The sequence below is a fragment of the Triturus cristatus genome, chromosome 10 (genome assembly GCF_964204655.1).
Source record: "Triturus cristatus chromosome 10, aTriCri1.1, whole genome shotgun sequence".
Classification (NCBI taxonomy): domain Eukaryota; kingdom Metazoa; phylum Chordata; class Amphibia; order Caudata; family Salamandridae; genus Triturus; species Triturus cristatus.
In genome coordinates this window covers 105,551,252-105,579,109 of record NC_140593.1, presented here as the reverse complement: position 1 = coordinate 105,579,109, position 27,858 = coordinate 105,551,252, and the positions used below count along the sequence as shown (strand labels likewise).

The 27,858-nt window shown below is 44.5% G+C and overlaps 1 protein-coding gene across 1 annotated transcript; it reads right to left on the bottom strand.

The window, feature by feature from the left end:
* Positions 1-3,025: 3,025 nt before the first annotated feature.
* Positions 3,026-20,358, bottom strand: LOC146788963 (uncharacterized). The gene is made up of 3 exons (XM_085630990.1): positions 19,184-20,358; positions 3,631-3,716; positions 3,026-3,579 (listed from the first exon to the last, which is right to left on the bottom strand). The coding sequence occupies exons 1-3, from the start codon at positions 20,356-20,358 to the stop codon at positions 3,026-3,028; spliced, it is 1,815 nt and encodes a 604-aa protein (XP_085487116.1).
* Positions 20,359-27,858: the final 7,500 nt, after the last annotated feature.

Genomic DNA, 27,858 nt, shown 5'->3' with positions numbered 1-27,858 from the left:
GACAGTCCAACTGCTGCTGTCAGACAATATGCCATCCGCTGTCAGCGGCAGGCTGCTGCCCCACGGACAGCGCGCAACCTAATATGGATTTGTTGGCATGGTGTCAGACAAGTTCAAATGTGTAATTTGTGGAGAATAAAAATCATTCATTATTTTTGTAAAAGAATAATTTAGTCCGGGGCCAGACTGGCTGTAGCGGGCACCGGGCAGTTTCCCAGTTGCCTGGAAGGGTGGTGGCCTGTTTTGGACCCATGGGGGGTGGTTTTGTTACTGGGGGCCAGTTTTGCAGCAGCGCTTAACACTAGCACCTGCCCCCACATCCCCGCTGGTGCTTCTCTCGTAGCATAGCCTTCCTCCTCACAGTCCTTACTAACTGAGGAAATATCAAAGTAGTAAACCCACAACCCAGTGCCAATATTCACACAAAACTCCACAGCAATGGGAGAGGCTCAGAGAAAAGGAGCACAACATACCTGGTGGAAAGCAGCCAGGAGGAAATTCAGGCAAACCAAACAAACGTACCAGGAACCATTCAGTCCCATACAGCGGGAGGCAAACAGTGCAAACAGCCCAATACAGGATGAAAGGACCACCCCTACCCCAGGTGGGCTGCCAGCCAACCAATAAGCTGAACAGAACAGAAGAAGGTTGATGCAACATCAGGGGTGATCACAGAAGACCTCAACCAATAAAACAGGCACTTGGAACACCAACACAGTGCCCAACAGCCACAACATGTAGTGCCAAGAAACAAAGAGCCAACCAACCAGCCTACAGGCTGAAGGGACGGCCACTAGGAAGCACCCAAAGGACCCCCTCCTCAGATCACCACAACTACCCCTTGGCTCCTATTCACAACATGAGTATGAGAATGGAAAGTAGTACTAAGGGCATACTCTTTTATGTATACTGCCAGCTCTCAGATAGATACAGTGAATTTGCCCACGGTCACACAATTATTTGATTTGATTTGAGCGGGATTTATAAACTGCAACAAATGACTAAGGGCGTCAAGGCGCTATAGTGGCAGAGGTAAGGAACCGCCCCCGTGAAGTAAAACCAACGGACATGTAAGAGCTATCTACGGCATGCATAGCCGGGTCTTTTAGAACTTTCTAAAGAGGGAGTGAGGTCTAATCCTGGTCAGAAAGAGCTCCACATTCTTGCAGAAGCGACCGAGAAGGCTCTGCCTCCTCATTTCTTCTTTTGAAATCTGAGCACTGTCACCACGTCAAGGTGGGCGGAGCGGAGAGTTCTCCTGGGGATGTAGCTACAAAACATATCCTTGATTTCTGCCGAGCAGGTCTGAAAGAGGGCCTGGTGCGCTAAGCAGACGGCCTTGAACATAATCCGTTTACTAGCCGGGAGCCAATGCGGGTCATGCACTCCCTTGGCCGCAGACTCCTGTTTTGGACTGTCGAGGATGAGCCGGGCCAGCGCGTTCTGCACTAACTGTAATTGGGCTTGAGCGCTCTTTTGGTCTCCAGATATAGGGCATTACAGTAGTCGATTCTAGACATGACTAGGCCCAAGGCCACTTGTTTCCTTGCTGAAAAGGGGATAAAGGGAAAAAACATTCTCAACACCTTAATCAGCCAGAAACACGTCGACACGATGCGGTTGGCCTGAAGAGCTAATGAGATTTTACAGTCCAGCATCACCCCCAAGATCCTAGCCCTCTCTGTCGGCATAGGTATAGTCCCCAGAGTTATGTAAATCAACAAGAGCTATTATTAATGTTTTCTGAAAAGTTTTAAGCCCCTGCTTCAACTTACAGACTCTCAAATAGTCTTCCTGCCATCTTAGTTAGAGTATAGACTGACAGGTGCCAGCAAGTCCACCCTGGCACCAGGTTATGCACTGATGACCTCTGACACTAGATGTGAGTCTAGTACAAAGAGATTTGACATCACCCTAATCAATCCTGAGCCCTATAGGCTCTCTGTCAAGGTCAGACTTAGATCTCAGTTTGACTGTACCCCTTTCAGAGCCATTCACTTAAAAAACAGCAAAAACAGCAGTCAAAGTTCAAAGTTTATTGTGAGATTACTTGAAATCATTACAAGGTACATACAATGCAAATATCACAATAAGAACACCCAAAGTGCCACTGGACCATGACATAAGTATTTGTAGGGCAGCGACAAACAATGTACAGTTTATAAAATACAGACAATATATAAAATTGAGTGATGCATGTTTCAGCTAAGAGTAAAGTGCAAAGTTCTGTGCCTGAAGGCATGTATCTTCATAAGTGCAAATAGCGTAATGAAGATTCATAAACAGAAGCCGCAAGCGGTCACTGTTTGATGAAAAACAAGCACCAGGGTTCGTTAAAGACTGTTACAACAAATCAAGCCGTATAGTTAAAGTGATAATGTGCCTACGAGAATAGGGTCTGTAATGTGTGAACAGCCTATGATGATTCATATATCAATCAATCTTCATTTGTTTAATTATTAAAAACTCATACTAAAAGTCTTTTTTTTTTTCAAAAAGAAAAAGTTCAGTGCATTTAATTTTGTTGAATGGTTAAAATATTGCTCCTACTTCTGAACCTGGTGTGAATTTGACCAATTGTGAATAGTGCCTAAGACCCTTTCCAAAAAGCTATTTCTTCAGCCAACACTCTTATTTTCTGAGTCTTCTTGCCGGAGGAGTTTCCTTATTTGTGTAAAAATGTTTATGCCCCAGCAAGACAAAATAATTGAGGATCCCTCCATGCACGCTTGTCTACATGTGCGAATGTTGAGCTCATAAAAATAGATTTTAAAAAGGATTTCCTTAATTCCTTAACTGTGGGACATGCACACAACAAATGAGTTATTGTTTTGTAAGAGTAACCACATAATCGACAGTTCGCAGCTTGTTTTTTGCATTTCCATGATGGCAGTAGATCTTTTGAGTCGTGCATTCCTGAACGGTGATGAACGAAGCTCTTTTTTATCTCGATACAGAAATGGGCTGCTAGATAAGCTTGGGTCTTTGTATGTGTGTAAGAATTTATCACTGTCCACGTGTGACGTCATTTGGACAAAGTTTTTTTGCCTTCCAAGAAGGATTTTTTCTTTCCAGAATCATTGCTGACTTTGTAAAATTTTACATTTTCTACCATGCTCTCCCATACTGGTTGAATATCTAATTCCACCAAAGATTTTCTCAAGTAAGCTCCCCATGTATTGGGTGTTTCTTGGGCCAGTTGGGCTTTGATCTCTTCCCAGCATAGGCTGTTCGATGAGCTGGGCTCTGATGATCGAAATTTATGGCACAGCTTCACAAAGGAATTCATACTTTGGAATTTCTGGTTTTGAAGGTCAAATTCTAGCCGTACCTGTGCGGGGGATGCGGAATTAGGGATATTGAAGATGGCCTTGTATACCTTGGTCTGGAGCTCGTTCAATAACTCGGACTCCTTACCACACCATGTTTCTAGGCCGTATGACAGAGTGGGTAATGTCTGTGCTGCCGTCACTTTTATGAGGTGGATGTAGGCCGGGCAGCTCAGTTTTTTGTTCAACAGTCTAAAGGCTGTCAAAAACAGCAGTCCTCTCCTTAAAAATCTCCAGTGAAAGGAAGACACTGTGGAGCACAAAAGTTTTCAGTCTCAAAACTGAGACTTTCAGATCCCACCTGGCTGCTCCCCAGTCCTTCTCAGGGCGAGCACCTTCTGTTCGGGGCTCCTTATCTGAGACGTCAGACGTGGATCTTCTTCAATTCTGCAAATATCTATAAACATGCATGTTTAGACTCCAACTCACACTGTAACTACTATCCTCAATTCTCCCTCCGCCCTCCATCGTATCCCGCAGTAGCCTCTGTCTTCATCCCTTTATATTAACTATCATTACTGTCCTGCTCTGTCCTTTTCTCCTCCTAGCCTGACTCTCCTAGGCCACCCCCTCCTTCCATTCTCTGTTCCTCCTTCCTTAGACTTTTACACCGGCCTCTCTTCATACCATTCCCTGTTTTCCTCATCCTTCTCCTCTACCCTCTTCTGTTTGCGCTTCATTTACCATTTCACTTGCTCTGTTCTTACAACTTGCTACCTGCCTGCTCAGCCTTTCCCCAGCTCGAGTCTGTCTTCCCTGCTTATTCTTCCTTTCCGCACCTCGCTGTCCTTTTCCTCTTCCTCTATTTTTTATCTCTCCCTCTTTCAGTACTCTCTCAGTTCTCTACCTACAGATAATTAGCTACAATGATTCATAGACTCCAGCGTTTTTATGTTCTCTGTAAGGAGATATTTTTTTATCTCCATTTTAACTCTAAAGCACGTGTACACTTAGCTGGGGAGGGCTGCTCTATTTAAAATATGAAAAACATAACGTAACGCAGCGTAGTGTAACGTAGTATAGCATAACAAAACTTTACATATTATAACATACCTTAACATAGTGTAACAAGACATAACATACATTTTCATCATAACACATAAAATAACATAAACTATACTAGTATATCATATAACATAACATATAATATCTTATCATAAAACATAACTCATAACCTAAAGTATCCTAGCATAACACATAACACAACATATAATATCCTATCATAACACATAACTTATAACCTAAACAATTCTAGCATAACACATAACATATAATATCATATTATAGCACATAACCTATAACCTAAAGTATCCTAGCATAACACATAACATCACATATAATATCCTATCATAACTCATGATTTATAACCTAAAGTATCCTAGCATAACACATAACATCACATATAATATCCTATCATAACTCATGATTTATAACCTAAAGTATCCTAGCATAACACATAACATCACATATAATATCCTATCATAACTCATGATTTATAACCTAAAGTATCCTAGCATAACACATAACATAACAAACTATCCTAGTATAATGCATAACATAACATGTAATATCTTATCCTAACACATAATATAACATAACATTAACTTTCCTATCATAACACATAACATAACATCAATTATCCTAGAAAAACACATAACATGAGAATAATTATCCTAGCATAACACATAACATAAAATACATATATATATATATAATATCCTATCTTATAATAACACATAACATCACATAACATATAGCCCACACTATCCTAGCTTAACACATAACATCACATCACATAACATATCATAATAAAGAGACTAAACTATCAGCATAACACACATCATAATATATAATATCCATTCATAACGCATAACATAACATATAATATCCTCATGACACATAACATCACATAACATATAACCCACACTATCCTAGCTTAACACATAACATCACATCACATAACATATCACAATAAATAGAGTAAAAAATCCTAGCAGAACACATAACCTAAACTATCATAGCATAACCCATAACATAACATCACATAAAACAAAATATAACATGTCGTATGTACCTTGTAAAAGGAAGTTTGTTGCCCCAAAACCTTCTAAGTAGTTATTGTTTAAAATATTCAGAACCCACCAGTTTAATTTCTTGTTTCTTTTATTGAAGCAAATATGTTGTGCTCCAAAAATGCCCAAAATAAATAAATCCACAGTGAACAATATAAATAATAAAACCTCCATCAGTCTGTAGAAAAGCATGGAGACAGGCTGCTTTAGCGGACACCCAGGCCAGCCAATCACAGGACTCCGCGTCCCTCCGTGAGGCCTGGCCTCCATACAGGTGCCTCTGACTTCAGGTGAAAATGAGGTAGTGGCAGGACGGTCCCCGGTGCCTCCCAGTCCGAGCTGCTAAAAGTCACACGTAGGTCGGTGTTATCCGCCTCCAAGCAGGCACCGGTAGGCGCAGGATTGGAACAGTGGGGGGCCTGGTGTCCACTTAAACATCTGTGGGCGTCCTCGGCATGGGGGGCGATCACAGAGCATTGAGGCCTCGGGGTGCGTCTGCCACTTCTACAGCTGACGTCAGAGGGCGGTAGAGAGCGGCAGCCTCCGTTACAGGCAGTCCGGGTTTATGAGGGAAGACAGGGAGGTGCAGGGAGGGCTTTGAACTCTTGGCTGTTTACTCTCGGCATGTAATAACAATACCATTGTATGCTGATATGTGCACCCAGCTGACGATTACAGTCGTTGTAATAGCTTTTTTAGGGGGGAGAAGGGGGGGGGGGGTAGTTTATACAGCGGAACTCGACCCGAACGTATTGGTGGCTTTACATGAACATCACTTACGTAACACAGGGACATGTTCATTTTTGGTAGGCATGGGGAGTTTAAGTGATTTGCCAAGAATCACAGGATGCGGAGCCAACGCCATAACTCGAACTCGGGTCCCCAGGTCCAAATTCGGCAGCTCTGACCCTTACCCCACATTTTCTCTTTTCTGACACGTTATTTCTTCTCTCAGCCGAACAGTTCTTCTCCCGGAGTTTTTTTTTTTACAGTTATAGAAACTCAGAAAGAGGGCGCCTAGAAACAGCAGAGAGCAGCACACAGGCGCTCGTTCCACTTACTGCTTAGAAATGCCCCCCGAAGATGCAAAGCCGAGAGCAGCGCGAACAGGGAACTAAATGCAGACTCGATTTTAAACCGTGAAGTACACGCATTGATGGAATGAAGCACAACAGCATGTGCATGAACCCTGGACAGGCTCGCGCCAAACAACGTCGATTCGTTCTGACGCACAAACTGCAAATATTTCAAAGAGGCTCTTTCATTTCATGAACAGGAATTAAAAATTGAAAACGACATAACAAAAGGTGACTATTTATTAAATACATGCAGTACTTCATTGGTGTGACTCACACACAGCGCTGCTCTTGGGAAAGGGATTCAGGGCGACAGTGCAAAGGGATCAGAGAGAGGACAGGTGAGTACAAATAGGAAAGTGAAAGAGAGCTGCTGCTGACATATCGAGCACAGCAGCACATTAGAAAACAGCAGAAATTCATAATTAGGGGTGGGCGGAATTTGCGAAATTCCCTTTCGCAAACTATCGTGAAAATGTTAAAAATCTCCGCAAACACGCGGAAATATCACGAAGACGCGGAAGTTTTTTTCCCTCCCGTTCGCGGTATTTTCTGCGTGATCGCGGCTCGCCAACTTACCCATGCGGTTGCTCACGGGCACGAGATCTCAATCATCTCATACTCTCGTGGTGCATGATCGCGAGAAGAAAGACGTGATCACGCGACGAATGACGTGATCGCGTGACAAACGACGTTAATGAGGTCGCAAACTGTCGCGAGACAGCGCAAATGGCTACCAACAATCCAACATCTCGTGGAGAACACGACCGGATCGGGAAAACTTGTCGGCGAACGCGGGGATTCAGGTAAGTCGATCCCGCGCACGCGAGAATGTATTTTTTTACAGCGCGAGCAAGAAAAAAATTTCCGGTAAGATGCGGATGGCGGTAATTTTGACATTTTCGCACTCTCCGCGGAACGCGAAAATGCCAAATTATCGCAATTTCCGCGAGCGGAACGGAATTTTAGCCCAGGCCTATTCATAATATTAGGACAAACTACACACTATTCCAGCTGAAGCACTGAAGAAGAATGGGCTGGCCTTCAAAGACGACGCATTTTATGTTTTTATTTATATGTGTGTTTGTATTTTTTTTCTTTTACGCTCCATATACTACGCATATGTTACTTTAAGGCACTGACAAGTGAAAGAAGGACACACTAGGGAAAAAGATGCTCTCTTGAGGGATAATAGAAGCAAATGCATATTTTCTGTTTATAATATTTTTGATTGGTTTCCAGTTTCCATCATTTCCAGTACTGTTACAGTATGTCAGGGCTATACATGCACTGACGCACAGACATACTGGTCATGTGATAGGTTCATAATGATTCGTTCTAGTGCTGGGCTTCACATGAGCAGTTATTCGTAATTTTGATATCCTGTTACATACTTATTTCAGGTTTGTGTCTTCCTAGCCCTGCTCATCACGGGGCATATCAGCAACAACCGGCGATAATTATCGCTCAGCGCACTTAGCGCTAGGATAATTATCGCCGGCTAGCGTGGATTTTTATCGCTGAGATAGCGTGCTATTAGCAACACTTATCTCAAAAGCGATACAAATCCTAGAGCTAACTGCCAAATGTGAGAATATCGCTGGAAACGCAGCGACAATCCCACGAAGTTTGGCGATAGCTTGCTCATAGGGCCTCACATGCTTAGCCATGATATCCACCTTACATAGGATATCATGGCTAAGTCAGTTTCAAAGCAGGCATAAGGAAAGTAGCGATAACAGAGGTTATCGCTACTTTTCTTGTCGCTATGCTGCTTTGTGTGAGACTTGATAATAGGAGAAATGTCGCTTAGCGACATTTCTCCCGTTATCCTGGGGAGGAACGCCCACTTTGCATCTCATTAGAGATGCAAAGATGGGCATTAGGAATTCAGGCGCTAAGGCAAGGTTTTACGCGATAGCGTGACCTTGCTGATATAGCGATAAAATTATCGCCGCTTTTTGGCTGAAAACGGCCGCAAAAGCGGCGATAGTTTTATATCGCCGCCTTGTAGATATGCCCCCTAAGCTCCCTCCTAATTGTACAGATATAACCAAGAAAAAGGGTGGTCTCTGAGGCACAACACTGCTGTCATTATAGTTTAAAAATTGCAATCTTACTTTGATATCACTACGGAATGTACTTAGCATACCACGTAATCTGATTAAACATGCAAACAAATAACTATATTAGCTTCAAAATTATTCCCCTCTGACGTCACCACTGACTTATTAAAATATAATTGGTGAGTGGTGATGCCAGACATTCTGAGGCCCCAGACGACATCTGTGCTGTGATTCTAGCTCCAATGGTGTATGGAGAACGTGCCACAGTTAAAACGTTTGTAGTTAGATTTTAGAATGGAGCTTGTGGTAAGCTTTTTATGGTCTGTATTGACAGCACAGTTGAGTGTATGACATATTGTTACCAATTATTAAGAACTTTACTAATCCTAGTAGTATTCAGAAAATATCTAGGAAGGAACTAAAAGCAAAGGGCTTGTCACTATTAGATCCTGCCAGACTGTCTTCTGAAATCGTAAAACCCACTGTCCTACACAATCAGATGATTTTAATTCCTTTTAACATTCAACCCTACCTCACCGTTGTGACGAGTGAATATGAGAGATTCCTAGTAGTTCGCTTTCGATTGGGGGTTTTTCACAGATTAGTCACATTTCCTAAAGTGAATGACTGGTCTCAAGACCTCCAACTGTGCCCATGTGATAATATTTCTAAGCAAACCACGATCCATGTTATACTTTTTTGTATATTTTATTCTGATGCCAGGAAAATGTGCTTAATCCCTGTGTTAAAATGGTTTGGGCTCCGACAATGTCGACCTGCCTTTTTGGCATTACAACAATTAGATAATGTGCATAGTGTCTACAGGATGGTAATTTTCTTTAAAAAAGTTCTGTGTTTAAGGAAACTTATGATTCTTTCTTAAATTGTCGTTTAATCCAAGGAAAGCCTCTTGTGTTTAATACTCTTTTAACTTTTTCAAGGAATTTTAAATAATTGCGTATATGTATTTTATATGAATTTTTATATATGAAACCATGTTATTATGCTTTTATGATTGTTTGTTCACAATCGAATAAAGCTTTCTTTGATTGATTTGATTGAACATGCAAAGAAATAACTATATTATCTTCAAAATCATTACCCTCTGACGTCACCACTGACTTATTAAAATATAATTGGTGAGTGGTGATGCCAGACATTCTGAGGCCCCAGACGACATCTGTGCTGTGATTCCAGCTCCAATGGTATATGGAGAACGTGCCATAGTTAAAACGTTTGTAGTTAGGTTTTAGAATGGAGCTTGTGGCAAGCTTTTTATGGTCTGTATTGACAGCACCGCCAGGGCCGGACTGGGAACCAAAACCGGCCCTGGCAAAGTGCTCGGCCGGCCCCCCGGGGCTTGGAGGTGCCGCCGAGCTCTTTACCAGGGCCGGTTTTTGTCCGCTTTTGTTACAGGGCCGATTTTGCAGCTATACTGCAAAAACGGCCCTGTAACAAAAACGACGGCCCCCAGGGGCCCAAAACCGGCCCCCACCCGTGCGGAGCACCGGGGGATTGCCCGCTACGGCCAGTCCGGCTCTGAGCACCGCTGATTGTATGACATATTGTTACCAATTATTAAAATATGCATATTGTGGGCTGGGAGATTATTACTATCTCACCACATGCTATTGGCTGTTTGGTGTATCATTGCACTTTCTATGGAGGGCTTGTATTCAGTGCATGAGGGATTATTGTACATCTGAAAAATACACTTATTCATCAAAAATCCAGTTATTTAACTCATAGAGGCATTTCATACAGAAAACAATCTTTTTTAAGTCTCACCTACACACATCACCTGTGCTGTATGTTGCAAGAGAGATTTTGTTAGGTTACAGTGGACTTAGAGCCTGCTGAATGCTTACCATTGGTTGTTTTCATTGTCACTCTCATTTACTTGCTTATTATTCATCAACTGAATGGCCTTTCCTTCGCCTCCTTCCCCTGGAGCATGGATGCACTACTGTGTCCTTCAAGGGCTCGCTTTTCCAGGCTCTACATTTTGCTTTCTGTTTAAGCACTCTACATGAATTCATGTTTTTTTCCTGCTGTCTCTCTTACGTGCTTCTCTTCGCCCTCTGCTGCACTCCTTGCTCCTCTTTCTCGCCCATGTGCTTTCTCCCTACTCCCCCTTGTTGCTTTCTAACCCATGTGCTTTCACCTCACAGACTCCTTTCTGCTATCACCCATTTGATCAGGGCCGGCTTTAGCGCTGGTGGCGCCCAGTGCGACAATGGTTGTTGGCGCCCCCCCCAGTGACCACCTCTGCCATGAATTCCCTCACTAGCACCCTTTAACAGTGCCCCTCAAGTCTCCATAACCACTCCATCTCTCAGATGCATTTAATTTGTTGTATAGCGCTACTGATACCAGTGTAGGCTGTCAGAGCACTTTACATCACACGCTCACTACACAGAGACAATCAATCATAGGTGTGCAAATCAGTGTATAGGAAATGTTAAATAAGACAGACGATTATAAGGTGTAGGAGCCACAATGTCTTCCACCCTGGTAGACAGTATAGTTTAATGGCGCTTGGTCTGGAGAAGCACAAACTCAGAATTTAAAACATAACACCATAGCTGGGGGGTCTTTTTAATAATCAGATTTGATTTATATCCAAATTAATCCTTTTTCCAACATTAGAATAATGAAAGACGGGGTAAAAAATCATAACACTCTCATCTATGCCTTGCAGGTTGCATGCAGCTCTTTGATGACAGTTAATAGATCACTGTCTATGCTAGGATGTTAACTTATTAACTGCAAGTAATAAAAGGATCTCTCAGACAAAAGCAATGTCCCACTGATCTATTTAAATTATATGCACGTTGTGATCTACTGTTACAGGTTCTTTGCAGTAGGCACATTAACCATCTGCACTACCCTACCATGACTCAAAGCTGCCACTAGACAAACCTCCGATCTTTCTGTAGGTAGAAAATTAATCACGGAGTTTTCTTTACATTTTTATTGACGACTGAAAACTGCTGGAGGCCAGAACGCTGGCAGAAGGCGCTTTTAAAACTATTATATACTTGCAAACACGACGCCCCCACCTAAAAGTCAGCGCCCGGTGCGATTGCACCGGTCGCACCGCCCTAGAGCCGGCCCTGCATTTGATCCACCCACCCGGTCCCCCCATGTTGCTTCCACCCCTTGTCACCATGTTGCTTCTGCTCTACACCTGTCACCTCCATTTTGCTTCTGCGCCTTTGATACTTCCCTCCATTTTGCTTCTCGCTTAAAAAAAAAAGAACACTTTTGTGTGTTTTTTCTGTTTAATTACGGTTTCCAAACTCGGATTAGTAATTGAAATTAAAAAAGCCAATGTGTTAAAACCACATTTTTTTTCTTCACTGCATTTCCTTTTTTAATGTTTTGGCCAGGACTTGTGTGTGAGCCCTGACTTTAATATGGGTGACTTCTAGGATACTCTTCCAGCACAAAACCTGTGCTAGACATCATTCAGACACCTTTGAACTACAGTACAAAGGTTTGTGCTTGGTGCTATGCAGCCTGATGGTGCCCCAGCACAAGGAAGAGAGAAGGGATGCCATAGAGATGGCACTTTCCTGCTCTCTCCCTCTCATGCAATTCTGAGTTGCAACTTTGATTAATTTGATATGATGTCCTCTGCGTTTTGCACCAAGAGCTGACAGTTGCATTTTACAGAATTGCTATTTACAAGAGCACTGCATCCAAAATTCAATTCATGAAATTCCAGCTGGTATTTGAAGGCTGGGGGCGGGTCACGGGGGTGGGTGCGGGAATGCAATAAAAACAATACACAATTACCTGCCTGCCGCCTGCCGTTGTCGCCACCTCCTCTCCCCCACTTACAGGGCAGGAAGCAGGATGCACCTGGCTCCCAGCCTCTCGATAGCCAATCAGAACACTGCAGTGCAGCGTTCTGATTGGTCTGAGCGCCGTGCAACAGCGGTCAGTCGCAGAATGGGAGGCTGGGCATGTTCTTCATGCAAGCTGTACTGCAGCCTGCATGGAGTACATACAAAGTGCGCACTTTAGAAAGTACGAACCACTCTTCCCCTCCCTTGCTCTGTCAGCAGAGCAGCCCCGCCCATCCCGCCCGCAAAGCTGCCACAATAAGGGAAAAATAAAATTATAGTAATTTAGAGTTATCACTTTATTTATCCTTTAGTGACACTGCTTAAAAGCAGTGGGGCAACGCTCCTCCGCCTTAACGGAGGAGCCACCACTGAATTCCAGTGGCTGCTCCAGTGCTCTCTTCTCAACTATCACGGGTGAGACCCCCTCCAATGCTGCTAAGCTTGACTTTAAAGTAAAATCTAGGATCATATTTATGTAGCTCTAGACATTTAACACAAGTCCAGTTAGTTCTAGCTTTTTACCCAAAAGGTCACCCAAAACCCAAAACTACAAGTCCCATAAAGCAAATACATACTATTCCTTAAAACAAGCATGTACTAACTGAGCCATATTCACATTTTCTTTAACACCATCATCATCATCAAGATACTTTATTTCGGCTACAAGCCATAAAACTACAGAGGACAATTCAATCAATATAAAACATAAAAAATCTATAGGGCACCACGAATACATAAATCCAACTTAAAACAGCATCATACAACCTATATTATCAAAACATTTTTCCGGCTCCATTCAGTAAATCACAAGGGAATGCCAAAGCAAACTTGGTCCGTGTGTACATAAAGAGCCAAAGGGTGTGGGAATGGTCAAGAATTCAACGCAGGCCCTGATCATTCCATATGTATGTGCAAATGCAGCATGAATCGTGTCCACTCTCTACTGATTTTTGGGCAGTTATATTCTTGAGCCCCAGCGTAATAGATTTCTCATGGAGGTGGATTAACAGAATCATTTAAAGCCCCCAGTGGTATCAATGTAACGGGCCCCGTGTTTGCTTTAAGGATCAAAACCCTGGTCCCCTCCATCGCCAAAAGGAAGCGAGATACAGCAAAGACAATACATTGTTTTGTGTCATGTCTTAAGAAACGAAGGGTCTCTACATGCTCTCTCACCCCTAGTGTTTGACATACTGGAAGGATCCATTTTTCCTCCACTTAACATAGGCAGGACAGAATAATACGACATGCTCTACAGATACCTTACTAGCACCACAAGAGGAACACTCCCATCTACCCCGCTCATGCTGGCGAGCCCGGCCTGAGATGATGGAGAACAGAGGAAGAGTTTTATAACGAAACTGCATATATAGTTTCCTGGCTACCAGTAGTTCGATCTTTTCAAGGAACCCTTCCTTGTTAAACTCCAATTTCATCACTAGGAAAGCATCAGATTTCGCTTATGCACAGAACTATGCACAGGAAACCAGGACCTCAGAGAATTGTGGTATACCAGAAACTCCCCTCAGAACCAAGAACCCCTATCCGACTAGCTTAGTGTCCCATTCGTTATCCGAGATTTAGCTCGGCGGCCCCAATGTATCGACAACCCAGAACAAGCGACTTAGATATTCTCAGGAGTGGTGGGAATCCGAAATACCTGTTTGTATCTATATATCAGTCCACAACAGAATAACAAAGACACAGTAAAGTTTAAAGAGTTTATTTTATAAACCTCGTGTCCTAAGATGCAGTACTTTGGCTAACACAAGCAGACAAATGGTTAAGATCAGAACCATCAGCATTGTTACAATACCATAGAAAATGAAAGGAGCAATCATAATAATAATGACAGTGGAAAACACCCACCCTCCTTTCTCTAGCAACTAATACGTTATTATTAGACTAATAGAAGGTCTCTTAGGCTTGCATGGGGGACCCCATACCTTATGGGTCAGCTTAGTGGAATCACATCACAGGATCAGCTAGGCTCTCTCCTGCAACAGCTCTTCGTTTCGAATGAATCTAAAAACATGCTGCTCTGTAATATTAAAGGACTCGTCTTTCAGGTATTGGCAGCTGCATGCATGTTATGGCTAAGAAGTGGTATGATCAACCTGAACACAACAACCTGCACCGTCTAGTGACCCAGACTTGTTCCATACACAGTGTACAGACCAAGGTCACTGCTCACTGTTAAGGTTGTTAAACAACAGACGGTTCTCATGTGAAGCAAAGTCGAGTCAGCATTTCTCAAATGAATAACATGTAACAACAGTGTCGCGTGCAAAAGCAGCAGAAGCGGCAAGCTGGCTTTCTAACAGCTGACGAGGTTATGCTAACTTAACGTTGTAAATAGGGAGTGGCTAACCCACACTACACCCCCCTTGATCGGACTCTTAACCACTAGGGGCGCACTTATCAAGAATGCAGAGTTCAAGTCAGAAAGAACGGAACCAAGGGCATGAACTATAAGTCCATATAAGGTAAGTGTAAAGTTCGAAAAAAAAATTTCAAGAAGAAAAAAGATGTCTTTAAGAAAAAAAAACATGAAAAAATGGGAAAAAGACTGACATCTATGGATGCACCATGAGTTGACCATGACAAAGAATCAATCCATCAAGGTATAGGCACAATAAGTTGCAACAGCCTCCAAGAGGAAATCATTGGAGCGTTCCGCAAAAGTATCTGCCATCCAATTTAGCAAGGTAAAGGAACACACGTGTTCATTTACAATTGGAGCTTCCAGAACCATACGAGGACAACAGGCAGGTTCTTCAATATAACTTCGGTCCAGGAAGTCAATAGCGGCCTCTCCGATGTCCCAATTTCCAAGGACTCCATGCGCAGCACCCAGGGCCATAAACCCGACACCAGAACAGGCAAACTCATGAGCCACTAAGGGGCCCATTAGTCCATCAAAATCCGGGCAGGTGACACCAAGTTTGACAGGCACAAATCCAGAGCGCATTGGAATGGACAATCCAGGCAGTGAAAGACAGGTTGCACACAAGTAAAGAATGGAAACCGGAAGGACAATCCATATGCGACACTTAAGGTCGCCAGGGGTAAAGTGCCATAGAATTCAAGCATCTGGTTACGCAGATGGATCAGCCGGGGCATGTTGTCTCGGTACGCAAGTTGCGCAGCCATTGCGTATTACGCAAATCAATAGAAGTATCCCAGCTATAAGGGCAAGAAGCAAAGGGAGACCTCCGAAGACGTTGGAAAAAATAGAATGAAAAAATGCGGGTATCACACCAAAAATAGTTTGAAAGGAGGTCACGAGGCCGGAGCCCACAACTTTAAAAAAATGAACTCTGCCAGTCGTAGACGAGGCATTAAAGATAGTCTGTCTCAAGGTCCCAAAATGCAAGGGGAGGTCAGTATTCAAAAGCGCCTGCACCTCTGTGCGGGTGTTTGCTACGTGAAGAAGAAATGTTTCACGGGACGAAGTCAAAGCGACCTCTTTTTGAGACAAAAGAGCCCTTATTCTGCTCATCTTGTTGAACTCTGCTTTCAAGGTTGGAATCGAAGGCCAGATAGAAACATCGAGCCGGCCATGCGGGGGTGGGAAAAGGACATTATTACAGCAAACTACACGCTGTGAAACAGTTACTATGTAAGGTATTCCTTCTAGCATCCCACAGCAAGCTTCATTATTTAAAAGCAAATAACTACCGTTAGCAAGCAGCGTAAATGAAGGGGTTATAACTGGCACCGGAATACCTTTCAGGACGCAAGCCAAATTAGGAGTGTGTACATTGCATGCGCCATGTAACTGTATGTGTCTACACACTACAGAATGATCAGGGGCAGAAGTGCACTCCTCACCCTTTAAGTAAACCTCTTTGCCCTCCCGCATGCATCTATATGTGAACGGGAGCGACCATACTTCGTGCAGGAAGGCAGTACCAAGGTGTTCATATCTGCCAAGTGCATGATGTTTCATGCATGAAGTAAACTTAAACAGGGGAAAAGGTAACGTGATCAACCCGTGAATAAGCCACACAGCCGAGTTCAGTTCAGCAATGGAGAATGGCAAAGGTTCCAATTTTTCAATGTGCAGCAAGGAATAAGTAGCATCTTTCATGGACATGAACTGTTGCTTCACAGTCAAGTTAAAAGGGAGAAACAAAGATGACACATTCATGTAATCCCATGGGACTTTCCCTGCCTTTAACCTTTGCAAAGTCCATGCAAACTGCATAATAGAACGCAACTGATTCTGGCCATGATACAATACAGACACATCATTCTGCACAATGTCTACGACAGATGAAACAATATTATCTAAAGTATAAATTCTGGAAGACAAGGTATTAATGCTATTATCTATCACAGCCAATACTTTTTCCATATTGGCTTGGTCAATAGCACGTAATCTGGATGCAGCTTCAATTTGCGACAATTTCCAAACTTCGTTGTAAATAGCATATACCCATCTTTTGGACCTGCCTATTGCAGGACCCTTAACAAAATCATTCAAATCTATTTTGTCGTTTAAACGTGATGAATGAAGTTTAACAGATGCTAATGTGGAATGTTGCAGCCATGACTGGCATAACTTACCCACAGAGTAGGTAGTTACAGTGTGTGATGATTCAAAATGAGGATCTACTCTAACTTGAGTATACCCAGGTGCTGAAGATAGAAATCGGCGTTGACAGGAATCCGAGCCAGTTTGCCACACCAACCACCCTTCAGGATCTAATGCTGAAATATTAAAGGTGGCGTTGGAAACAAGGGACTGCAACATAGTAAGGGACAGATCTGTGTGGTTTTTCCAAGTAGGATAAGCACCCAGATCCGGGATCGAGGGGGAATTCAATTTTTTAGACATAGCCAATCCAAAACAGGTGGTCTGAAAAATAGATGAGTTCAAAAATAAAATACGGTTTGGGATAAGACAGGCACGATGCAAAGCTTCTGTTCCCTGTACCTGCCACGGTTTAGTTCCCCAAACCGATTTAGGGTCGATAGTAGCTTTCCATAGGTCATAACCTCCGATAGCCAATTCGTCCATAAAGGACTTGGAATATAACAATTTGGAATGTGTCAATCTAACCTTAGAGGCGGTTTCAGCCGCCACTTTAAAATAAAAAGAGGTCGGATTAGACACACTAAAATCCGAAAAATATGTGAACTTGTTCACTAACGTGGCAGAGCTGCCAGCCAAAGGGGCCGGACAATGTTCCCATTGTGTGTAATTAACAAAATTACGAAAAGTATTTGCTCTGTGTAGGAAATGTGTGCCATAATGTTGATAGCAAAATTGTTCTCCATAATTTGCAGTATTTAAATACAAATCTTCAGCATCAAATGCAGCATAATATTTCAAATCAGAAAACAGTGCTTCAATTGCTTGTACATCCCAATCATCCGATCGGATGTTCTGTGTAACTACTTAACCCATAGAAACACGAAAGACATTAGGCACATTAATCACTTCAGTAGGACCATGAATTTGAAATTTAACAGCATCCCAAGTGATCCCATCACGCACAGGCCAGGTGGTAATGTTCACAAAAGTCTGGTCCCTTTTCATAATGTGTGATGAGGAATGGGGGGCCAAAGTTCCATCAATTAATCGAATTTCAGATCGTTCATCCAGGTAGTGTCCATTGATAAGTTTAAAAAACACTACCACAAAGCCAATTGTCATGAACAAAAAAATACATATTGGCACCAGCCAGATGTAAGTCCATGGTGCCACTAAAAAATGTCTCTTGAACCAGGCAAAAAATATAGAAATTTTGGAAGGGGCAGTGGAAGTCATTGATTCAGTGTCAAAGGAAGAATGTGACTGGTTAATCGCAGTTGAATGTAATAGAGGCAATGGGACTCCTGCAGGATAAGCATACTCAGGATCATCAGGCATACCACCAGCAGTAGGCAGCAAAGAAGGAGCAGTAACTGCATGCATCTCAACGGCAACCTCAGGCATGATGGCAGAGGATGGCACCACAACAGAATTTCGCAGTATAGAAGGGCAAGAAACTGAAGGTGTCATACTATGAAGAATCGTCCACCCGTTGTAGCTTGACATTGTCAATCGAGATGTACCTGTTATCCTTGCGACCAGGAAGTGGAGGTAAAACAACTGTACGTGTACCCAGGACTTCAAGCACCGGGACCGGTGCACGATAAGAGGGGCCAAACTCCTTCTTGTTCTCCACCTTCTCACGGACCAGGTCACCAACTCGAGGTAGCCAGCCGACTACCGGAACCTGGAGCTCAGCTTCGGATGTAGAGGGTACGTGTTCCTTTGCTAGAGTGTCTCTGGCTTCTTGTAGATTCTGCAATACAGCACAGTGATCATCCAGGTCAAAAGGCGCGGCTGCCGCCGCCATGTCTAGACCCTCAAGGTCCGGGACAAACATTCGTACTCCAAAGAGCATCATGTATGGGGTCCGCCCACCCAGAGACCTTCTAGGGAGATTATTAAGTGCACGTTGTACGTCATACAAGTGGGTTAGCCAGCTTCGGCCTGTACCTAAAACCCTTGCTGTCAAAGATTGCTTTAGGTCACGGTTCATTTGCTCCACAACACTATTGCCCTCAGGCCGGTATGGAGACGAAAATTTGACTTGGACCCCCAAACTTCTCATGGCTTCTTTGTATGCCCTAGAGGCAAACGCAGGGCCCTGGTCAGAATGAAGGGTACCACATGCAAAACTCCCAATAAAGACACGCAAATCCCTGATGACAGTCCGCGCATCAGCACTCCTTTGCGGCCACACCCATAGAAAACGTGTGCACGAATCCACCGCAACCAAGATGTACTTGGAGGAAAAAGGACCGCAGTGATCTAAATAAACACACGCAAGTGGTTGATTAGATATAAACAGCTGCGTTTGTGGTGGACGCTCGGCAGAAGAAGGTTTGATCTGCTGGCAAATGTCACATAGAAGGACATAAGCCCGCGCTTGTTTGTACAAACCGTACCACCAGTAACGTTGCTGCAAAAGAGATACAGTAGCCGACACTCCGGCATGCGCAGAAGCAACACCTTCGTGGGCAGCTGATATCAGAGATGGTCTGCAGTCCGCGTTGGGAATCAATCTGTCACCAACGTCATTAATCCTCACTAAAGGGACGTTATCGGGACTTAAGTGATAATGGTAACGAGAAGGGAAACCTTTTGGAAAGCCTTTGCCTGTCTCAGACGCAGCTATAGCTGCCAAGATGTCATCATCAATCTTCGTTTTGGATCTCGTAACTGCTGCTACTAAATATGTCGCCACTGCGGTTTTTGCTGCCTCGTCAGCCAGACTGTTACCGACAGCATGGACACCAACTCGTTGGTGACCAAGAGTGTGAATTACATTCACGAGGGGCAGACGTCCCTGAAGTTCTGCCACTCGAACCCAAAGCGTTTTGTGCTTTACTGTGCTACCCTTGGAATCACGAAAGTCATTTTGAATCCAAAAGTGTAGATTTTCGTTGTAAGGCTGAACACAATAGTATGAGTCACTCACTATAAGAGTAGTGACCCGAGGATCAGCAAACTCCAGTGCAAGCACAAGAGCTCTAAGCTCTGCTAACTGTGCGGTACAATCACCCAATGACTGCGTATGCACGACATCAGATTGGAACTCTCCGTTCACGAAAGTACCCACGACAATTGCGCAGGCGGCTGAATAGGCGTGCTTTGATCCAGTAGCGGGTTGCGCAGACCCATCGGTGTAAATGACACAATGGTACTCCTCGAGCGGGTGCAAAGTCAGAGGAGCCGGATGAACAAATTCATACTCCAAGAACTCCTGTGTCTGTAATGCCGCGTCAAAGATATATGTGACGTCAGGCGATGTCAAGGAGGTAGCCCATTGTATCCACCTTGGATGCAAAGCCTTAGAATTTGGTACACTGGCTTTAGTGACTGCCTCAAGGGCAGGGTACGGTGTTACCACCAGCATGCGTTTCCCTTGTGATAGCGCTCGCTCTTTCAGGATCGCCATCTAAACTGCTGTCAGTACTTTTTCGACAGCGGAAAATCGCAGCTCAGCCGAAGTGTACAGATGAGATTTGTAAGCAATGGGGACTGTGTCGCCCTCATTGAACGTTAAGTAGGTGAAACCCACTGCACCCGGCACGATTCTAATGACCAGGTTAGTGTGGTCATCACAAGTTCGTAAGAATTTCGAAGCAAGAAGATCAGACTGCAAAGATTGCAATGCAGCAGAGTGCTCAGGCAGCCAGCAGGATTTGGTAAAAGTAGGTTGTACCGAGGCATAAAGTGACTTGATACGCTGGGCATAATCAGGAATGTAGGTACGACCGAAATTCAGAAAACCCAGCAAAGATTGTAATTTCTTCAGTGTCGTAGGAGCACTAAGGCATGCGCATTTCTCAAGGAACTGCGGAGCCAAGCCTCGGCCCTCATTATTGAGTTCGTACCCCAAGAACAACACTGTGAACTCGGCAATGTGGGACTTCGCAAAGTTGAACTTGTAACCGAAGTCAGCAAACATAGTTATTATGTTATCCACGCGAGCAAGGTGTGGAAGCAACTCGTCGTCCGTTAGGTAGATGTCATCTACGTACGAGTAAGCCTCCGGGTCTACCATCTCTAATAGAGAGACCACACGAGCAGCAAAGACCCCGGGGCTGTTCTTATAGCCCATCGGGAGCCTTTTGAACTTCCTTTGTTTGCCACCCGAGGTAAACGCCGTCCACTCATAGCTATGAGGGGACAGATTATGGCTGTAAAAGCCATTGGAAATGTCAAGTGTGGTTTTGAACCGTTTTCTCATGAGACTATCGACGAGAGCCGAACTGTGGGTATTTTGTACCGCGCACGTCCGGCAGTGTGAGTTTAAGTGCCGGTAATCCAAAACTAGGCGGTACGACCCGTCAGGCTTCGTCACAGTGAATAAAGGATTATTCATGGGTGACACACATGTTTCAATTACTCCCTGATATTCCAATTGTTCAAGGATTGACGCGACGTGAGATCTAGCCTCGCGACGCATGGGATATTGGGGTTGTGGCTGGGGTTCTGACCGCAACGGAATCGTATGGTTGGGAGAAAATTTATCCCAGCCTACCTGAGTACGATACAACGCAGGTGCGAGCACCTGCGCCCACTCCCCGGCTAACCTGTTAGAATGTTCTGTTGGCACTGTGTGCCCAAAGGATGGGAGGATCACTGTCTCCCCTCTAGGAGCATCTAAAACGAAAGCCGGGGGTCAATCCGCCTCTGCCAAAAGTATATCATAGGTAGAGGTTAAATTATCCCAGAAGACTACTTTAATTTTACGTTATATGTCACCCTCAATTACAAGGACAATTTCAAACATTCGTTCAGGGGGAGCTACGCAAGTATCAGCAGTTTCAACACTTACAAATGTATCAATTGCTGTCGCCGCCAGATACGGACGCAGCGCTTGTCGCACTACTGTAACTTCCGCCGCGCTGTCTAGCAGCGTTAGCGCCCATGTCTGGTTCTGAAGCTGTGTCCGTACCATCTGAGGCATATCTCGCAGTTAGAGCAGCAACTTTCTTCTTCTGAAACAGGGGTCTCTGACGTGCAGATTCGTCCTGCTTGCCTTTACCTTCACCCTGACGGGGCTGCTCACGACCTTGAGCACCCTTTCCTTTCCCACGATCTCCGCCACCTGATTGAAAAGCCGATGTTTCCTGTGAAGAACGAGGAGAGCGTTGTTCAGGAACCTGAAATCTATCAGGTGACTTAATATTAGAACGATCGCGCAAATCATAAGTGCGTTCAGTTTTAACCTATACCGGCGATGCAGAACGAGACCTCCGCTTCTCCTGCTGCTTCCCCTGTTTCTTGGATCGCCAACTCTGTTTTGGAAAGTTGGGCTTTTTGTCTTTAGTAGACAAACTCACTTTAGTCTGCTGTACTACCGTAGGAATGATAACGGTGGGTTTAACACCCAAGGCGCTACGCCCCACCATTCTGTAGGCTTTCGCAATAATTTTAGCGAATTCCTTTGGCCTGTCGGCCGGATCCACAAGGGCCAACATATTGCCCACTTGGAACTGCATGGCATCTCCTTTGAGGTTGCCCATCACCATGGAACAAACCACATCGAAGCTGTCGACAAGCCTCATTCCCAATTCAATGGCTACTTCCGCACCATGATTGTCCTGGACTTTCTTGATGACGGATGGTAGTACGGACATAGACGGAGTGCCATAGCACTTCGCATAGGTCGCAGCAAAGACCTTGCCCCAATTGTCACAGTCGACAATATCAGGGACCAGGTCCTTCGGTAATGTAATAGTGAGTATCCTGTGTTTATCCACAGGAGAAGTATGCGGAAACACGGCTTCTAGTTGATCAAACTTTTCAGCAAGCCAGTAAGGAAATTCATCCGTATTCTGGGGGCGCTTGCCGACAACCGCATTAACCATAACTGGACTAATGACCACCGCGTGGTGGGCAGTCATGTGGCCCGCAACTGCAGGTGCCCCCACCTGTACATTGCGAGACACGTACTGCACTAACGCCCTATGGACCGTAATCAGGGCAGTGTGTAGTACACGCAATTCCGCCACCGCCACAGTCATGTAGCGGGGATGAGGCGTATAACTGTCCAGCACCGGCCATGTGGCCCCTGCAATAGACAACGGGCCCTTTCTCGCCGGTACTACCACATGGGGAAGGGCGCCATTAAACCAAATGGTATGCTGCCAGGCAGTTAGAGGAATTTCAAGTGTCCTATAAGGGGCATAGGCTGCAGGCATCGCTGTGGGAGTATAGGTGTGGAACAAATTATCGTTTGCATCCACTGCTTCAAACGTCACCCAGGAATAAAACAACTCATACGGGAACGCTGCATCAGCACCCACCACAAAGATAAAAGCCAACCCGTCATCAGGTACCCCATAAACCCGTAGATGAGCGGTTAGGGGAACCCGACTATGTGCGGCTACATCGACCGCCATTAGGACACACTGAAGAGCAACAACAAGGTCTACGGTAGCACTGGGGTTCAGAAAAAAGAAACCATTTTAATTATCAGGCTTGAAAGAACCTTTAGTCGAAACCTAGGTAGGTTAAGCCGTCACTCCTGTTATCCGGAAACTAGAGTGAGGGCGTTGTGGACTAATAAAAGCACTACTAAGGCGTTTTCAGATCAATAGACCAAACGTTAGGTGCGCCATGTTGCGGGGATTCTGCTTATGCACAGAACTATGCGCAGGAAACCAGGACCTCAGAGAATTGTGGTGTACCAGAAACTCCCCTCAGAACCAAGAACCCCTATCCGACTAGCTTAGTGTCCCATTCGTTATCCGAGATTTAGCTCGGCGGTCCCAATGTATATACAACCCAGAACAAGCGACTTAGATATTCTCAGGAGTGGTGGAAATCCGAAATACCTGTTTGTATCTATATATCAGTCCACAACAGAATAACAAAGACACGGTAAAGTTTAAAGAGTTTATTTTATAAACCTTGCGTCCTAAGATGCAGTACTTTGGCTAACACAAGCAGACAAATGGTTAAGATCAGAACCATCAGCATTGTTACAATACCATAGAAAATGAAAGGAGCAATCATAATAATAATGACAGTGGAAAACACCCACCCTCCTTTCTCTAGCAACTAATAGGTTATTATTAGACTAATAGAAGGTCTCTTAGGCTTGCATGGGGGACCCCATACCTTATGGATCAGCTTAGTGGAATCACATCACAGGATCAGCTAGGCTCTCTCCTGCAACAGCTCTTCGTTTCGAATGAATCTAAAAACATGCTGCTCTGTAATATTAAAGGACTCGTCTTTCAGGTATTGGCAGCTGCATGCATGTTATGGCTAAGAAGTGGTATGATCAACCTGAACACAACAACCTGCACCGTCTAGTGACCCAGACTTGTTCCATACACAGTGTACAGACCAAGGTCACTGCTCACTGTTAAGGATGTTAAACAACAGACGGTTCTCATGTGAAGCAAAGTCGAGTCAGCATTTCTCAAATGAATAACATGTAACAACAGTGTCGCGTGCAAAAGCAGCAGAAGCGGCAAGCTGGCTTTCTAACAGCTGACGAGGTTATGCTAACTTAACGTTGTAAATAGGGAGTGGCTAACCCACACTACAGTGTCAAAGGTGGCTTGAGACTGCATTGAATCCAATTTGTGCTGCACGTAATGCAATTTAATGGTATTTCTGCTTATGGACCCAGCTGTCGAAGCGCCTTCCCACAGGGACCCTGTACCCAGCTTTACCAATGTTGCTCTGAGATACCTGATCCATGGGATTTTGACAGAGCTAGGAAGCCTCAGTATTTCCTCTAGCCCCTCACGGTATGTTATAAGCTCAGAGGTTGCCCAAAATTCTCCTCCAGTAGAGAATTGGCCTCAATCCTATCCCTTCTAATATTTTTCTAATGCCCCTATCTAACCTAAGAGGGAGTAATGGGGTGCTGTCAGCAGGCATGTCAGTTGGTGCAGAAATCTGTTTTCGACTATAGTGAGGGCCATTGCTTCTTTGTACCCCATGAGCTCCACCCCATGATGGGCAGCTCCCTTAGCCTGTTGGTTGTAAATTTGTAGTGCCGGTGATATTGGGCAAAATGTTGACCTGCTCTGCACCTTAATAACTCTCCGGCGTGTTGTTCAAGTTTTAATCTACATTTATCGATGTGATTTCGTCAGTCAAATTTTTCATCAAGAGTTAGACCTAGTACTCAAAGATGTGCACCCACTCCAGAGTGGATCCCTTGAGCTTGGAAATGGGTCTCGTTATAGGACAGGGGCTAAGAACCAAAAAATTTGTCTTTGAGACGTTGATTTCCAAACCCCTCTTGGAACAAAAAGTATCAAAGCAGCCTAAGGTCTTCTGTAGCCCAATGGGTGATTTGGATATTAGTTGGGTGTCATCTGCAAACATTAGTGCACGGTCTCTATGTTCAGCAAGTTTTGGAAAATCACCCGCACACCAGTTCAGGTGATCAATCAGATGGTTAACATAAATTGTAAAGAGGGTGGGGGCTAGAACACAGCCCTGCCTTACCCCTCTTATGACAGAAAAGCGGTCTGTCAACTCAACTTGTTGACCGCACCTGACCTGAGCATAGTTCTGCTCATGGAGGCTTACAATATTAGCTAATAAGTATATGGGGACAGCCATACCAGCCATTATTTGCCAGAGCTTCGATCTTAGGACCAGATCGGACGCTGACCGGAGGTCTACAAATACTATATACAGTCTTCCAGATTAGCATTTGTAGATGAAAGACCTGGTCCAGTGTACTTGTACTGTCCCTGAAGCCGGCTTGTAGGGGAGTGAGCACTTCCTTAGTTGGTAGCCATTCTTGGATCTTTCCCAGCAGGATTCTGCAAAATATCTTTTCTGAGCAGTCAATAAGGCTTATGGGCCAGTAGTTAGCTGGGAGCGAAGGACAGCCTTTTTTATGCAGGGGAACAATTTCTGTGCCCAGCCAAGTGGGAGGAATTGACGCCCGTTCAATATCTCATTAAAAACAACTGAAAGGTTTGTGTCCCAAACGCCCATCTCACTACGCTAGAGATCTCCTGGGATTTTGTGTGGAACTTGTGCCTTATTTGGGATGATCTTAGAAATAGCAGATTTAACTTCTTGCTGCGTGATGCTGGGTAGCTTTTCTTTTTCAATGCACAAGAGTCATGCCCACTGGTATGTCACAACTAGTGACTGCCGCGGTGAACCTGGCCAGTACAGACTAGAAAGTGAGTGACCCAATTAGCCGCTGGGAACATTAGTCTCCGCAATGCGATATCCATCAGCTGAGCCTATGGATACCAAGCTTCAGAAAGGCTGCTGGTCCCCCTTACGTACTGCTTCTAGGAGCCCTTCTCACTCCCTTTGGCTTGTCATATAATGTTTTTATAATCAGCCCTTCTGATCTGATCTCCTGCCTGTTTTGCTTCTTGATAGATTACATCATGGCAGCCCTGGCCCTCCTACCGGAAGAGTTACACCATGTTGGGGGATGTGACTTCCCTTCAGACTTTTTATCTTCCACAAGGAAAAGACTATATAGCTCATCACACATTCGGGTATGACCTACACTGATGTTCTCTATATTGTCTGCCCGCCCAACCTGAATTAAAAGACCATCCAGGATTTTTACTACTATTCTGTTAACTGCCCTCTTTAACACCCCTTTTTAATCTAGCATATCTTCTAGTCACTAGGGTGGTGGAGCAGCTGGCCACAAGTTGTGCATGTTGTACATGCTTGCATAGGGGTCAGCATATGTGAACATGTTTGCGTAAATGGGTGTCAGCGAGTGTGTATATGTGACATGTTTAAGGAACCTAAATAGATTAGAGTTGCACTTTCCCTTCCTTCCTTCGCTTCTGTGGACTGTGTGACTGTGTACTAGGGTGAAGTGCACTGGCAGCCCCTTTTCGCCCTAAGCCTGGCTGGGTGATTTTCATGTTACTTATTTTTTTGACCTGAGGTGTCTGTGTCAGGTGACATCATTCACAGGTGGCATCCTTAGGTGGAGCGGGCAGATCTTCTGCCATAGCTGCTGGGGGAGGAGTCGCTAGAACCTTGGATAGGGATGTGATAGGCAGATGCCGAAATACTTTATTGGTTCCCTTGAATCTTACATTCCAAATGCTTCCTTCACTTTAAAAGTCCATTTTCTCTTAATGAATGCTGCTTCTGAAAGTCTAGAGAGAGAGATCAGAGTTTTATCCAGTGGCGGTTTTTACTCGACACAAAGTAGTGCAGGGGGTAAATATGCCTGTTACAAAGAACAGATCTGTATTTTATGTGGATAGCGGAGTGGGTTAGTAAGGTCAGCCTAAATATATGTGTGAGTGGGGCTATGGAGAGATGAGGGGCACTTTTTCTGGGTTGTAGTGAGGGAATCCGAGGAGGAGGTCATGGGGGGACGCCCAAAAAAGATTATTGCACCTGGCGCCACCAGTGCTAAAGCCGGCCCTGATAATAGTAGTTTTGCTTGGGAAGGGGGTCAGGGGTAGCGGCAAGGGCCCCCTCATTGGACCTTCACTTGGCTTTGACATACATACACCCCAGCTCTCGTCTCTGACCCCACTACCTCTCCCGTGATTCATTCACTACACTTCGACCTTCTTTGTTGTTACCTGTCTAACCTAGCCATAGACATGTTCTAGTATATTGGCCCTCAGGCTCCTTGCACCTCTTTGTTTGTAAGCTTCACACGTGGCTTTAGCAACTGCACCATTTCACATCTGACTAACGAACCTATCTGAGTACACATCAGAGACATGTATTGTATATGTTACACCACCGTCCCCAGTGCAAACAGCAACGTAAACACATGCATGACTTGTGCAGTGCAACACTGCTGCTTGTAAATGGTCATTTCTAGCCCTCCACCTGTCCACCTGTCCACCTGTCCATCGCCCAATGGACCCGTATCCAGAGAAACATAAAATGTGAACAGACCCCCCTCGGTGGTGAGAAAAGAACCACCGTGCACTGTAACCCATATCAAATCAAAGACAAC